Source organism: Sitodiplosis mosellana, unplaced genomic scaffold (assembly GCF_009176505.1).
Source record: "Sitodiplosis mosellana isolate CC-2019 unplaced genomic scaffold, AAFC_SMos_1.0 Smas_scaffold_6102, whole genome shotgun sequence".
Lineage (NCBI taxonomy): Eukaryota > Metazoa > Arthropoda > Insecta > Diptera > Cecidomyiidae > Sitodiplosis > Sitodiplosis mosellana.
In genome coordinates this window covers 1521556-1538723 of record NW_022601343.1, presented here as the reverse complement: position 1 = coordinate 1538723, position 17168 = coordinate 1521556, and the positions used below count along the sequence as shown (strand labels likewise).

Genomic DNA, 17168 nt, shown 5'->3' with positions numbered 1-17168 from the left:
AATGACTAGCATGCTACATCATGCAGTTCGGTACACAATTCTCCTGTAATCATTTATGTTCTTGATTCGATGTTTTCCAATTTATCGTTCGTTCTAGTGTTAAACTACGCCATAAAATCGTTTTACAACTTTGGCAAACGTGTAGATTTTTGACCCGCTAGCTCACTCACTTACTCGCTCTTCCTTTCTCTAAATCGCTCTCTGTCTCTGTCTCTGTCTCTCTCTCTCATTCTTTGTTTTTCTCACTTCGCACACCTATGAATTTCATTTTAAGGTTATCTTAGTGGTGTATGCAGTTGAAAAGAATTATACTACATGATAGCACATGACTCGTAGCAACGATGACAACGACAATAACGACAACAGCGGCTGCAATGGATATGGAATTGCGCTGCACAACGAAGAATAAATGCAAGTGCAGAGGAAGAAGAAGAGGAAAAAACAAGACCATGCCAAGATTGAAAATGGAAAAATTCCACTTTGAATTCTAGTGTATGTGTCGATACGTGCCACATCGGATATGTGTAAGTGGACGTGCACCACCGTTCAACAGCGAATCTATGGAATTACATGAGCGCGATAGTAACGCAATAGACAAACAAATACCATGTGCAAAATGAAAGAGTGAAAAAAAAGAAGTACTACGAATGCAAATGCTAATGGTGCACAAAGACGCAAAACAACTACACTACTACCGGAAATGTAACCGAATGAGAGAGGCAATCGCGATGAACCGACTATATATTGAATCCGTTGCAAAGATACTTAAGAAATTTAGGGTATCCAAGTCAAGCTCAAATAGCAGAAGTGTAATAAATTTGAATAGAATTTTAAATTTGAAAACAGAATTTTCAAAAAAAAAAAACTGTTTCTTCGTGTGGACTCGTGTGTACCTTGCGCACTGTTAAATTAATCACTTTTGTTTTATTTGCTTCGCGTTTCGCGTGATTGTTTCATCATCATTGATTTGATAAAGACCAACAACAGCAGCAGCAAACATTTTCTTTGAGGTGTTGCCTGAGCAGAGGTGATCACACAATTCTTTTTCAATCGCTTGCAAACATTTACCTATAATTAAGAAGACGATTTTTCGTGCAATGTTTACTCGTTTCTATTTGTTTTTTCTTTTGCTGTTCGATGTAACCTGATTTTGCTAAATTGTTGGTTTTTGTGTCGGCCAAGGAAAATATATAAAACTTGTTTCTCTCGCGTGAGTATGACTATTTGTACTAACCAATGAAAATAAATAACATTTCCACATTGTATGTTTTTCTAAGTTATTCATTTTCATCAGTTGTAGTCTGAAGTTGAGAGCATTGTATATTGTTGATTTGATATTGGTATATTGCTGGCCTGCATCCAGTTGAACTGGCAATGTTTTTGTGTTAGATAACAGAAAAATCGATAAATAGCTGAATTGGGATCGCAGTCTGGCGCGGGTTACATTACATTTATTTCCGTTTGCTAGAAAAGCAAAAACAAAAACAACATGTATATGGACCATGCGCTCATATATGCCGGACTCCGTATATGCATAGAACATGAGAAAATCTGCCGTATACATTTCTAGCGATCGCTAGTATTTACACAATTTCGTACAACACTTACAAGGTGCAACAAATTTGTGTGTACTATGATATACATATATATTGTACATTTCGGTTTTAGACCATATACCAACCAGCGAGCACAAACACAATCCAAACAAAATTTAAATTGCATCAACAAAAACATACAAAAAACGGATACATCGAAACAAAGAAGCGGAAAAATCCGAAACCCAAAAGTTTTTGAAACCAAATTTTCGGTTATGTGCAACCGAATTAAAAAAACCCAACTGAAACGAATTGGAAAAGATGAAAATACGGCATTATATTTCAAATACCAACAATAAAAATACAAAAAAAATTATTATAATTTATTATAGTTAAAATTTACGTTAAACGAATTGTTCGAAAAATGGACGAAAAAAAGCGTAAACAACAGCAACAACAAATTGCTTCACGGAACCAAGCTGTGTGTGTGTGTGTGTAAATGTATTTGGCTGTTTGGGTTCGTGTATGTGTAAATATTTTAATACGGCATTCGTATGCATAAACGAGTTTATAGCATGTCAAAATAATATTTAAAAAAGAGTGAAACGAAAACGAAAACGAACGAAAAGTAGTAATAGTAATAATTATAAGCAGCAGCAGCAGCAGCAGCAGCAGCGTCGGCGAGAAAGAGAGACGTTAAGTAGGTCAATTGTGAGCGAGACAGCGGACAACGTATGTGTGCGCGTCATTCGGATACGTTGTCGTCGTCACATCGCAGGCGACCGAAACATTGTATGTGCTACATATAACGCTGATGTACGTGTCTGTAGTAAGTATATACAGAAGTGATCGATGGCTCAATATATCGTATGCATATATAGAAGTATAGAAAGAGGTTTGTGTGTGTCAGTATGATCAGAACTAAGCACACTTTATATTCTCTACTAAGCTTTTCGCACCTTTGGCATGCATGCATACGCAGCCTACATGTGCATACTCATACACACAAACACAATGTGCAAGTTTTTATTAATGCGGCATATTTACAGATTTTGGAAGTGTTTCTATTTTTACCACCGATTCGGAAACGTATCGAATACTCTTTTTTTCCTTCAATGTTTGAACACATGATAGAGTCCAACGCAAGCCAAACGAACAGAAGAGAACATTTTAGAAGCAATGTTTTGAATCGAGAGAGCAAAGAAAAATATTGTATTTTAATTATGGTGTGCGAACTAAAATAATGCAAAATTCAAAAAATGAAATAGATCGAAACGGATTCGCAAAATGGCACCAGTCTCCAAAAATATAGTGGCTCTGAAGCTATTTTCGTGCAATTTTCATTTTCTTTCTGCGATGCAACAATGCGCCACTGTTGTTATGCATCGCAAATGAACAAAAACAAAAAAATCGAAATGCAAATTGGCGTTGCAATCGATTTAATATAGCACAGTTGTTGTTGTAGTTGTTGTTGTTTTTCGTGAATTCTATACTGACGAAAAATATTTTTTTTCCGGTTATTCAGTTTGAATGAATTAATATGTCGTAATAAGCCTCAAACAGTACACAATCAAATCTCTGTTGGAAGTAAGTCAAAGTCGATTCGAAACGATTCTTCGCTTGAATTTTGATCCCAGGAATCAGCCATTTTTGCCAATCGGGTGCAATGTTGGCAAAACCACTGGTTCGTTTATTTGTTCGTTCGCTCGCTTGCTCGATTGCTCGCTTGCCTCAACGTTATGAGCGTTTCTCAAATATTTACGCTTTTGCCCAGTAAATATTAATTTGTCCTATTTCATAGAGCATATATGCTTCTGACACAACTGCAAACACTATTCGATGTGACAGTTGCAGAGGTTTTTTTTACCTGACTCAAGCCCAATGGTGAGCTATCCAAATTGAGATCGTGTGAGTAATACACTATGGCCACGAATGCACACTTATGGCTATTTTGTTGTTGTTGTTATTGTTTTTTTTCACACCGCATCGGTCATTATGAATGGTAAGCTTTCTGAGTATATATGACGAAATCCAAAAATTATCTTTGTGAACGAAGCGAAAGGAGAAAAAGAGCGCGTATTATGTCATGGTGTGTTTTATACATGTGCGAGTCGCACAGATCTCTGTATACAAAAAAAACGTTATGGAAACGCACTTCAAGCCAGCATACAAATTTGAGACCGCGAAAATGGTTACAATGGAATCGATCAATCGATTGAGAAAATAAGTTTTAGCGGACACACACACACATTTATGTCAATGGGCAGCGATCGATTTGCATTGACTTACGTCTATTATAACATAGCATACGAATTGAAAGTGAGAAAAAAATTATTTTGTTATAAAAATAATGGAATATTGAATATGAGGAATGAAATGATTCTTGAACTTGTCAACTCATCATCATCATCTATTCGCTGTGCGGAAGCAAACATATCAAACAATTCTTTTTTGTGTGGAAGTTGATGTGAAGTGAAACTTAATGCTGTGCACTAAAATTGCTTGAATCATTGTGTGTGACGTTTTGACGCAGATACATTCGAAAATCTTATGCACACATTCGATTACTTAATTTATTGACTTAACATTTGTTACTGGTTTCTTTTGGCTGTTTCTTTGCCATTGCTGTGTGTGTATGTGTCACACATTTTCGACAGCCAACGATTGTGCAATAAAAGATGTATTATTATAAAATGTGATAGCCAATTCCGCGCTGTTGCTGCTGCTGCCGCTACTGTGTACGAGTATAAGTGTGAGCGTATTTGGGAGACTGGCAGCGTGTCTCGTCGCTCACGAAAATATTCGAAATGATCTCAATTGAACATGGTCAAATGGCATATTTGATTATCATAAGGCGATGGATTTAAATTGTTTTTTTTTTCGGTTGTGCTTTAATTTCGCCATTGTAAATACATATAAGAATTTTCAACGTATGGTTTATACTATATCTTCTTTGCATATGCCAAAGTGCACAGATTGATTATCATTGTAAATACATTTTGGTTTCAATTTTTTTCGCTTTTTTTCCTTCAAGTTTTCCGGGGCCGTATAAAGGGAATGTGTTGTGAGGTTACTTGCTCACTTGTACGATCACTATTGCCCATATAAAACTACAATGAAATATATATATATATACATATATCGTAATAATAGCCGTCACAACCAAATTTACAACCGAAACAACCGTGCGTCAAGCGGAAAGCAATGAAATTAATCCAGTCGATATAATTATCGACGCAACGGCTTTTGTTACTTTAATTTGCTTTGAATTGCTCTTCTTTGGTACACTGGCAGAGCGAGTGAGTGAATGAGTGAGAGAGAGCGTGTACTTTTTCTCTTCGACTGGGTTACCTAGAGACGATGGAATAGAACGTAGAGTGTGGCGAGCGATTTATCGTGCGTACATGTCCGTTGCATTACAACGTGATCTGGCCATTGTCTCCGAAGTGAAATTTAAATTTATTCTTCCAGTTTGTGCCGCGTGTACATCAAGTATCTTTTAATGTTGAAATCGGCAGCGTCCATATGTTTGCGTTTGGCTTGATTTCCGAAATTGCCTCTATCTAGAGAGAAACTATACGATATCTATGGCAGTAATGCCAACCTATTTGAATTGCTTGGCATAATAGCTGGAGGGCTTTACTAAACAAATATGTGACCAAACATACGGCATGAAAGAAACAATTTGAAATTGAAATCAACAAAAGTGCGTTCATGCGTTTTTCGAACTAGCTTTAGATTCAAGCTATTAAGTTTTTTTCGGCCCCGTTTACTTTCGATTCTTCTGTGAGCATTGATGATGATGATGATGCATTGCTTTTTCATTCAAATGCTACACGTGTCTGCGGTTCTTCTTGACTTTTCTTCTGTGCCTTTGGATGCTTTTTCTCTTTGACCACATGCATAGCTTCATTTCGTAAAGACGTTTTTTTCTCGATCTACATTTATTTAGCTCTCTTTCTCGAACATCTCTTCTATGTGAATTTGGCTTTTTTGTATGTTTCATTTGGAAAGAGTTGTTTGTGCACGCGCATTTCGATAATTGGGCGTCTCTTAAAATATTCCGCTGTGAGCTCCAAATGCACGGCGCTGTGCGTAAATGTATGTTTCGAAAAAAAGTAGAAAGTGTATTGTGGGAAAAGCCGTAGAAAAAAAAAAGAATGCCGAAAACAGTGTAATCATTATATTGATTTGAGAATGTGCATGAATACAGACAGTGTCATAACTTTCTGGCATTTCATGTGTTCTGTGTTTGTTCGTTCGATTGGTCGGTGGTCGGTCGATCGGTCGGCCGTATATTTGAAAGATCAAAATCGTTCAAAATGCAGTCCAATCGGTCGTGCGTTAGCAAGTCAAGATTTTGACACTTTGTAAAGTCAACACAAATGGCGTGATTAGGTTTCTTCATCATCATGGACATAGTTTGTGGTGAAAGTGGCTGAATGCACTTTTTCGGAGTATACGAATCAATGTTAGCTTTTGTTTGGTTCGGTTTTTCCGGCTCTTTTTTTTCACGGAATTAACCATTTTTCTTGGTTTGCATTTAGAAACTATTATTCTTTTTCGTGTGTGAAATGTAATTTAATATTGCTGTGCCGCAGACTTAATAGGTCTTTTTTGGTTGTATGGTGATGACCAATTTTTTTTGATTGCAAACAAAATTCCTCACAGCAAATAGATGATTTCTTAATATGTATCGAACTGGTTGTGTTCAATTTATTTTCGACTGCGGAGAACCATATTGAAAGTTCTCATTCAATTATTGGAATTGGAGAACACGACGATTGAAATAAACGTTCAACGTTGATATTTTTGTATAAATACATTTAATTGAGATGGAGGAAGGTACATGTGCTCTGAAAACACCTGGTCGACCGTTTTTTCTTCTTCTTCTAATTTTCGATTTTAATTTCATTTTAGTAGTATACATATCGAAAGTGCGCGTATTTTTATTTTTTGAGCTGTTCACTCTTCATTGATATTGTTTGTTTGCGTGCTATGGCAATGTCCTTGATGGCTTACTCGATATTTCTACAACTATGGACTTTCAGTTTGAATTTATGGTTGTCGCACGTAAATAGGAACTGAAGTTGACCTTGTCACTATATTCGCACATTCATATGTTCATATACTTCGGTCTCTTGTTTTGCTCTTGTTCTTTTCATTCAAGGATTTTCTTTTTGATGTCTACCTATTCGTACACGCATTCATGGAGAGTTTTTCCGAAAAACGTTTGGATGCAAACATCGTTCATTATATTCATATGGATGTGCAGAGAATGTTTCCCATTTGCATAACGAAACACGAAACGGTCATATCGGCGATCGGTGAGTGGCTAAAGTGTATGTCAAATGAATGCAATTGGATGATTTCGATATTAAGTTAGCCCGTTTAATTACGGTGTTTTACTAAAACATCATGAATAATAGCAGTGGCCATGAAATAAATTAATGATAGCACCAATCTTCAACTAATCATATGCTCAACTAGGTTGGATTCTATATCCGTTTCTATGGAATTGATTTCGAATATATTTAAAATCAACTTGTTGAATTTTCCCGTATTCCGACTTACGCGTTTTATTGTTTGTTAATTGACGAATCTATCGTTATTTTATCATATTTCTGTTATTTTTTTCTTTGCGAATGCCTTCGTGCAAATGCTTTAAAAACGATTTATCCGTGCCAATTGAACAACAATTTGGTTTACTAATTCCACATTTTCGCATCGAATCGGATGTCCAAGTTGTTGTTGTTGTCGTCGTTAACGGTAGATCAAGGTCAATTTCTGAGAATCATTTAATTGTTATGAATCCTCCCGAGTCGAGAGCATTCTTGATAACATGCTCCCCAAATATACATGCTCGCAAACGGAAAAGGAAAACACAGAAGAAGGAATGGACTTAAGGAGCTAAATAATAAATTGGAAAAAAAAACTGGTTGGTACTCACCTTCAAGTTTCATGCCAACCTCCAAACATTTTTGGAACCGGCAGAATGGGCATCGTTTTCGCTGTGTTTTATCGATGTGACACTGTCGTTCAGCCACGCATGTGTATACCTTTTTGTTTTGCACTGTACGTTTGAAGAATCCTTTACATGATTCACATGTAAGCAATCCGTAATGGTAGCCGGACACTTTGTCACCACATACCGGGCACAATTCTTCAAAATAATACTTCATATCGGTCTGATCACATGTGTTGATCGCATTGCCAACTGGTGGCAACAGTGATGGTACATACGTGTCTTGATTGGTATGTTGTGAGGCGGTGTCTGTGTAAGCTGACGATTGAAACACATATTGTGAGTTGAAATTATAAATTGAATAATCATTGTAATTGGGCTGTTGCTGTTGCTGATGTGGTTGCGAATGTACGACTACATTCCCATTCGGAGACACTGAATCTGACGAATTGTTGTTATTGTTGTTGTTTGTATTGTTATTATTGTTGTTGTTATTATTATTGTTGTTCGCATTTGAATTGTTGTTGTTATGCAAGTGCACTAAATTTGTATGCGTTGTTGCGGAAGGATAATTGGGCTGCGTATATTGGGTTGTTTGTATATTTGCAGCCGAATTGTTGCTATTTCCATTACCCGCTCCAGCGCCCGAATGCGGGCTACTGGTAAATGACGACAAGTTAAATGACATAAGGGTAGCAGGTTGCTCCATGTCTAATAACATTTTTATGTGCCAATTGTTCGACCCCAAAACGAAAGAGCGAACGAACGAACGCAAAGTCAATAGATTAATTTGTTTTGGTTTCGTTTCGTTTCGTTTCAAATATACCAGTATATATCTGTTCTAAATCACTTTGTTCTTCACGGACGGAATGTTTTCTAAAAAAAAACTACGTGATATCTTCTCAGTTGAATTTAATGTGTTTTTTTTTCTTTTCTCATTCATTTACTTTTAATTTCTAGATATGTTTGGATGATCCATAGTTTGTGTCAAGTTTACGTTCAGCTTGCTCAACAACCGAACAAGAGATACAGAAAAATTGCAGTGATTTTGTTTGCTGTGCACACACCAACGTCAATGTTTTCCTTACAATTGGCATGAATTTGTTCTTGAATCCGTTGTGCTTAGCTCTCTTAGTGCAATTTGTATGCTGGTACACAACTGGTAGATATAAGATTGTTCAGGTGATCATTGAAAATGGTTGCTGCATTTGTAATAGCACGCCGCTCAGATCAGAAAGCGAACAATTTTTATGATTGTTGATGCTTCTCAATGAACTGTGTGTTTAATACACAGTAAATCGCTTTCGCTCTCGTTCCTTGTTTCTGTGTCAAAATGGCTTACAATTCATTCGTGCAATAATAACACATTGTCAAACTTTACAAAAAAAAGTCTATTCGGTTGTAACATTCACTATTTCACAACCTGCTAATAATATTCGACGTGTTTTTCTCTCTCTATCTCTCTCTCTTTCTGTGTGTGTCTGCTTCGGTTTCGCTTCCTAAGTTTTTGTGAGTATGTCTTTTTTTTCTTTGCACGAGTTCAAATTGAATCTTTGCTGTCACAAAAGTGATTGCACCGCTGTCGTCGTTGTGCCAATAATATTGGCGATTTTTCTCATAATAATAATTCGGCGAACACACACAATTCAATTCGTTCGAATTGAGAGAAGAAAAAGAGTGTATTGAATATCGATCTGGATACAAGTTACGCGATACACAAACGGATGAATCTGTATGTGCCTGTATTTGGGTATATGACATTCACATACACACACACACACACACACACACATACACAAACCGAACTGAATGGATGTCTCTCAAAACAAATAACACCAACCGCACTTTTCGAAATTAATATGTCATTGTTGTTGCTACTTATAATCGAAACCAGGTTGTGTCAATCGATATTTGTATTAATGAGTTATATCATATGCCAATATTCAATATAAAAATGTTTGTACTAGGTTTTTTTTCTCCGCGTATTTTTTTTTCTCTGTCGTTTTTAATTTTTCCTCTGTCTCTGTTGTTTAGCACGGCGAATCGTTATCTCGGTCCCTGTTCATTTATGTTGACGGCGTAACATTTGTTGTTGTTATATTCTTTATCTTTTTAGCGTTTTTCATTTGATCACACCAAATATTTTGTTTGTTGTTACAGTTTCGATTAAAACGAGAGCAACCGAAGTAATTAATTAACATTTGTCGTGCAAAACACTTAGGCGGCTTTAAATATTCAAGCACGCATCAACGCAAACGTTTCGGGTGTGTTTGAGCTTTGAATTGCATATGCAACAGCAGTATATAGCAATTAGATTCGCAAAGATTTTCTGTTTGATTCAACTGTTTTGTTTTTGTTTGTTTGTTCTCTTTTTTTCTTGTTCAATTTCCAATTGTGTTCGTTTATTTTATTTAAAAAAAAAAGAAAAAGAAAAAAAAAACAATTCAGATCACATCAGCCGTTGTTCCGTAAGGAAGACACTTTCGTTGAAATACTCACAGACACTGACTTTTTTAAATGACCAAATCTCTCAGTCACACGCACCACAATATATTGATGTCACTCCTAAGAAGAGCTATTTGTTCTTTCTATTTGTTGATTATTGTTTGCTCTTGTTTGCTTTTTTTCGGCTATAATTTGAGTATGGCTGGCGTTTTAAATGTCCGGTAAATGATGTACAATTTGGGCAACATTTTGATGATCACATTCACAATTGATCGGTAGAATTGATTACGTAAAAATGCATATAAAAAATATGGTAATGGTTTATGGTAACCGTTGTTGTTGTTGTTGTTGATGTTGCAAATAGTCTCTAATTTCTATAAATTCAATTGTACAAAATCGGAATATCTGATGCTGAAGAAATCAGTGAAACCAACTAGATAAAGCAAACGCTATTTGTGTATGTGTGTGTGTCAAATTTTAAAATTTACAGAGTCTAACTACAAGGATATGATCCCCAGACGTAAGGCCAAAATTGTGTTTGTTTTTCTTTTATCTCCAATTATGTTCTAAACATAAAGCACCAACATTATTTATTTTCAATTTATGAAATTGGTTCATCACTTGTGTTTTTTTTTGGGTGATCAACTGATCGATCGCAATGTTCTTGTTGTTGTTCTTATATTTTTGTATTTCATCAATTGCTCCTGGCAATAATTTATTCATTTATTTCCACTAATTTCATTACAACTTTAACATTATTGTTTCACAATTTTTCTTATTCTGCTTCTTTGCACAAAATTTTCGTGAGAAGTGACGGTAATCCAATGTGTTTGGTGAGGTGAGAAAATTCGATTATTCGTGAAGTACCGAATGGAAAACTTCTTGACAAATTTTCACACTAATTTTCAATGTCTTTATCCGCAAATTCCGCTTTGATAGAATCTTTGATCAGTAGTAGATGCATCCAAAACTTATTCCACCGCACGCACTATTATAGTCCTTATTGTTTTAAGTGAATAAGTTTTTGAGGAAAAACCAAAACTGTGTTTTGTGTTTCTATTTTATTTTATTGCGATCATTTTTGTTGCTGTTCTGTGTGTGCTTCTGTTTTTTTTTTTATTTCGTCGAAATATCGTTGAAAAATCAGGCAATTTTAACTGTATAAACAAATGGTTTCGATACTGGTAACAAGTTCTTTTACATTTTACTCGAAAAATAAAAACAAAACAAAAATTTGTGTCAGAAGAGTGTAAAAAAGCACTCCCTACGGCAAACACGGACAACGATTGACTAAACTTTATTTTACAAAAATAAAATATTGTATATTGGAGTTTTCCCTCGCACCGAAACCGCCGTCACTTTGCACATACATAGTGTGTGGAACATACCGAATACTCGTGTACCGTGCATGTGGAAAGAGAATCGGAAAGAGCGTAAGCGGCGGATAGCTGTTTGTGTATTGCACACCGTACATCGTACATCGTACACAGATATATACACAGAGAGCAAACGAAAGCGAATCGCCGCATTCCGATGCGGTCCGGCATGGTTCGTCGTCGGCTCAAGCTTGGTAAGTGAGAAAATACTCAGATAAGCGAATGAAGCTCCAAAGGGAAAGGCAACGGAAGGAAAGAAACAAGCAAGCAAGCGAAATTGGCAATATACACGTCCAGCACCAGCTACAACATGCACCCCCTTGAATGCCGCTTCATTTAATTCTAATCTAGATTTCATAATTGATGTTTAGTGCATCAGCGACACTATGGTCGGAAATAAATCAATTGTTTACAAATCGTTTGAAAATTTGAACAAGAAAATAAAGTCCATCAATTCTGCGACTTTAGCAAATTTTAAAATCGCTTTATTAATCGTTTTCGCACAAAAAAACGCATTTAAACGTGTAAACTCACATGATTAGATCTATCGACGGATATTGCATACATGCTGTCGGTATAAAAAAAAATGTTTTTTTTTTTCATTGGATCGCTGTCACTGTGTAAACTGTATATGATTTCAGCTTTTGCGATTCGCACATATCCGAATGGCATGGCAGATCTATACGAGCTGCTGCTGCAATGTGCACGAGTTTGAAAAAGATGCTCGTCGGGCTTTCGAACATGTTACTACTCCTTTCAAACTGCAATCGTGTAGATCCTACTTTTGGAGTAGTATCTGCTACGAAACGCTTGCTTCATCGTTGTACTAAAAATAACAAGTTGCCGTTCACAAGAACGTGCGCGTTGCGAATCGATATCGTTGGAAAATGTTTATCATCAAGCATTCAGGCCAAGTGACATGGCTTTCGATGTCTGTTTGTGTGTATGTGTGTGTGAGTGTGGGTATGTTTGTGAGAGGAATCGTACAACGCTGCGTGCACAGAACAGAACAGAAATGTCATGGAAGGGAAACAGAATTTTATGTTGAGGCAGGATTGGTACGTTTGGTAAACAATATGGCAATATTTAGTAACGTTAATTATTGATTTTCCCGTACGATCATTTTGTCGGTTGTCATCAGACGTGTGCAAGGGGAGGGAGGTTTCCGGTTTTACCCCCCATCTAGGATTTGAAAATCAAGACTCGCATCGTGCGATTTTGAAATTTTTACACTAGATAGAATTGATTTTCAAAAGTGAGGACCTTTTTTTTAGGTCTCCACTTTTTTTTCGACACCCATTGACAAAATTTTTAGACTGCCAAAAAAAATTTACCCCCTTCTAGGATTTTTGACCTTGCACACGTCGGGTTGTCATTCATAGATAGTAGGCGAATGGAAAATGTTGTCTAAAACTAAACCAAAAATCCATTATTTTATTCAAATAGCTTTCAATATGAGAATATTGCGTATTTGTTAATTCGAATTTAAGTGAGCATGGTCACTCGGTTACTTCATATATACATTTTCATCACCACCATCAATGAATGAAACGCCAAAATATGGTGTGCAACACACAACACAAGGGAAAAAGACGGGAATGAAAACTAAACGGCAATAGCAGCAGCGGCAGCGATGGCAATATCAACAGCAACAACAAAAACGACCGCAACATCGGCGTCAGCAGCCCCACAACGAAAAAATAAATGAAACTATTACAAAATTGTTAAGAAATTAAAAATACAGACGAAAGAAACGGAAAAAGTGAACAACGAACACACAATTAAATCATCACTCTGTGCAAATATGATAAATGGCGAATGAAGAATGGGGATATGTGTATTTGTATATGTAAATACAGCACAAACCATTTACGTATATATATGTATGTATGTATGTATGTGAGAGTATCGGCGATACTATGTCTCCATGGGCGAAACATGCAGCCGCTTTTTGTACTCCGGAGAGATAATTTTCGGCGTCACTATAAGCAAAGTGGACTGAAAGATTAATCGTGAGCTAAGTAGATTGAGATCGATTGACGTGGAAGCTATTTTTTTTATGTAGAACATTTCTCAATTACCCTTTGAATTCTATCGTATGATTACGACATTCATTTAGAATGAAATCAAAAGACGGCAAAACTGTTTTGAAAATACAATTTCATATGTCAGCGGAAGAAGAAGAAAAAATGCCGAAACAATGCACGATTTTGTTCATCTTCTCTCACACACACACGCGCAAGGAGAGAGAAAGAGATACACGTACATACACTCTCGCAAACATATATTTTCAACAAAAATCGAGAGTGATTGAAGAAGCACATGAAATCATGTAATATTAAGTGAAAGTGTATAAACACAACCACATGTTCGACAATCACGCGTCGCTGTTCCTTCTGCCGTATGTACTTCTTTTATGTCCGCAGTTAAAGTGCGGGCAAACGCTTACAATGAAATCGGTTGGCGTGTCGATTGCTTGCTTGATTATACACATGCTCGCTATTCGTGCCACTCGAGCACGTACATATTTGGATGGATGACGAATACATTGAAACGAACTGAACCACAAGCAGCACTACAAAAAAAGATCGCTTTTTATTTTATTATATTCATTCAAATGTATGACGACCTACTTTCAGAGACAACGATTCAGGTCTATGTTATCACCAATACCAATGCGGATTGCGCTATGATGTAAATAGAAAGAGACAGAGAGAGGGAAAGAGAGAGAAAGAGTCGTATTTGCTTGATACGCATATAAATACCAATTACAACATCGTTGCGCGCTCGTGTAAATAAATGAGAAGCGTTTTTTTTTCTCTCCCTGCTCTATGTGGTGTATGTGTGTGTATGTATGTGCAAGTGTATTTGATGTATGGATCACATTTTCAATGTTATTCACGATGGCAGACGTTGAAATGGGCAATACTTCAATCGATTTCCAACGGAAATTCACTTTGAATATGCAAAAAAGACCACAACAATGAAAAAAAAAATACTCTCTCACACGTGCAAGTCGAACAGCAACTCATTGGACAAGTTGCTCCAGATATTCGGGTGGCCCTCAGAGTTATCTATCATTAATCATATTGTTGGACTTATATAGCGCCACCAAAATGTGAATTAAATTGCTTAATGCGGCTTGGTGCCGCATCGACTTGGCCGCATTGGTCTATATATTTTAAATCGGCATTTGAAATGATTGCCAAAAATGGATGCAATACTTTCTATCATCATGCGCTAAACTAAGCCGAATGGACTAAACTTTAAGTCCATCTCCAAAGGATTGGTCATTGATTGCTTAATCAGACAACTATTATAATCGGTGAACTCAGCATAATTCGTTCGTGATAATTTGACTTTGACTCTACTAACCAAGTAAAGTAAGCAGTGTAACTGCATTTCAGTTTCAAACGCATCGAATTACAATACGATGAAACAATTCTTTTTCGAAAAAAAAATAGACCAAATGCGATCGCCTGAAATTTTCGGTTATATTTTTTTTCCTTTCTTTTGCTTGCTTCCTTTGAGTGTCGTGCTCAATTCGCTTTAATATATACATGCCTGAAAAGCTCGTCATTATTTACATTGCTGTAGTATGCAATACCCCAAGTAGGTCAGTTGTTGTATAGGACTAAGGATTCTCACATTCACTTCTGTATAAATATTTCACTTCAGCATTGAGCGATTAAAATAATAAGAATATAACACAGAAATGAAAAAAATGGGAAAGAACAAAAAACCATTCATTTATAGCCGTACACAATTTCAATGAACATCTTCAGTTTGGCGAAATGAAGTACATTCTTTTCGAACTCTTTGAGAGTTATTCAATTTTGACAGTTGGCTTTCGATGTTGCGGTGACGTCAACCATTGTTTGAGTTGTAGAGAGCGAGAGAAAGAGAGACACGGAGAAAAAGAACACTATATGGTCACACTTTCAATGTAAACACTTGCTAATTTTTATTACGTTGAGTCAGTCGATTCACATTTGATTGATTGCATAATCTGCATTATGTTTCTCTAACTTTAAGGCCATTATTCTATACGTGCTTTTGTTGCATATTCGTATACTATTCAACTTGCATTGAATTTCAAGTGCAGTTAAAAGTATCCATGCATCCAAATCGATCTCATTATTATTTTAAAATTGTGCTCATCTGCGTTGGACAATGGGCACAGTATATCAGTCCATCTTGCATAATTTACAGATATGTATGTGTGTGTCATGGAAAAAAAATTAATTCGCTAAAGCGAGATAAAAAAAACTCAATCAGTTTCGATTTCGTTTTCGACTTTTTCGTGCGGTTCATTTTAAAGCCACTTGCAAGGCAAATATGAGTTACAAATCGAAAACGAAAACTCAAATGGACGTGGATGTGGTGTGCAAAAGTATTTGTTCATGACGATGAAACATTGTGTGTGATTGCTCATTTTTGGATTCTGTAAGAAAGCGAATGTGAATAAAGACACACAAAAAAACGACTATAGTATTTATAGCGCACGGTGTATGGCGCGGAATTGGCTGCCTTGTGGTGTATTATAATACACACAAGCATTCAATGTACATACATATATGTATGTAGAAAGAACGATGTGGAAATGTATGAATGGCGTGGTGATGCCAATTGTTAGTATATGCCACATAGAGAGCACAAGCAGCGATATTGTGTGTGTATATGGAGGGGGAATCGATGGCCTACTAACCTACTTAGGACTCATAGCGACTTTATAATCAAGTGAGCAGGGCAGTGATGTAAACAATGCTATGTATTCAAGTATATACAGTGCACGCGTGTGTGTATATAGATTTCAGCGCTCAATGTTTGGATGTCGGACTATATGAACGCTTTTAGTATGTATGTATGTTGTGTGCTTTGCTTCGTGCACTGCTTTCTTACATTCAGTATGCGCAATCGTTGGTGTTCTCATAATATATGTGTACATACATACGATAGATGCGCGTCTCTTGAATCATACTGCATACGCGCAGTGTATGTGCATACTATAGTCCAAATCTTTTAAAATACATATCTATACACCAAAAAAATGCGATTAAAACAAACATTTCATATCGTTTTCTTCTTCACAACTCACATCGACCGATCCTTTGATGAATATTTACATTGCTTTCAGTTTGACAAAAATATGAATGGTCATATTGATTGTTATTGATTGAGCAATGTTTTTCGGAAAACACATGGGAACACCTAAGAAGCTATCTCAGGCGTGGATAAGAGTCCATCATTTGATCAATATGCAAAATTTAATACTGTTTCGAAATTTCAACATTCCAACTTAAATAGAGAGAGAGAGAGTGTGTATGTTAGAGTAAAGTGCACAGAGTTGTCTGAAATACCATCTCCTTTTCGCAAAGAGTGATAATTTGTCGAATCTACCTGAAGCGTTGCAAGAAAAGAAATTTTTCAGAGAAAGGGCAATGACAAAAGAACAAATTACACATTTCGCCTTAAAAGTCATAAAAATCAAAGTGGCCCGTGAAATGCTAGTATCAGATAGCAGCAAGCAGTAAGCAGCATACAGTTAAATGTGGAAAGGAGAAAAAAGTAAATCGTTCTGAATGTTACTTCCGAAGTACTTTGTCTTGCATGTGTATGGGTGTTTCTGTGCAATGGATTTGTCAAGAATTTGACCCAGTTGTAAAATGTTTATGGTTATTGCCATTGAGAAAATTGCATGCATGCAAAATTCTTTGTAGCATTTACAACACTCAAAGGGCACAAATAATATAATAATTTCCAATATCGGCAGCTGGTTGTTTGAACACACGCAGGTTAAAAATTTAATTTGCATTGACAAACTATGACTATGCATACTGTGTGTAT

General features: G+C 36.2%; 1 protein-coding gene across 5 annotated transcripts in view; it reads right to left on the bottom strand.

Annotated features, from left to right (window-relative positions):
* LOC129573609 (nuclear hormone receptor FTZ-F1) overlaps nt 1-17168 on the bottom strand; it is a 69649-nt gene that overhangs the window by 23358 nt on the left and 29123 nt on the right. For all 5 annotated transcript variants that reach the window (XM_055454365.1, XM_055454367.1, XM_055454368.1 and 2 more), the window contains exon 4: nt 7486-7818. In XM_055454365.1, the coding sequence (XP_055310340.1) occupies nt 7486-7818 (333 nt within the window). The remainder of the gene's footprint in view (nt 1-7485; nt 7819-17168) is intronic.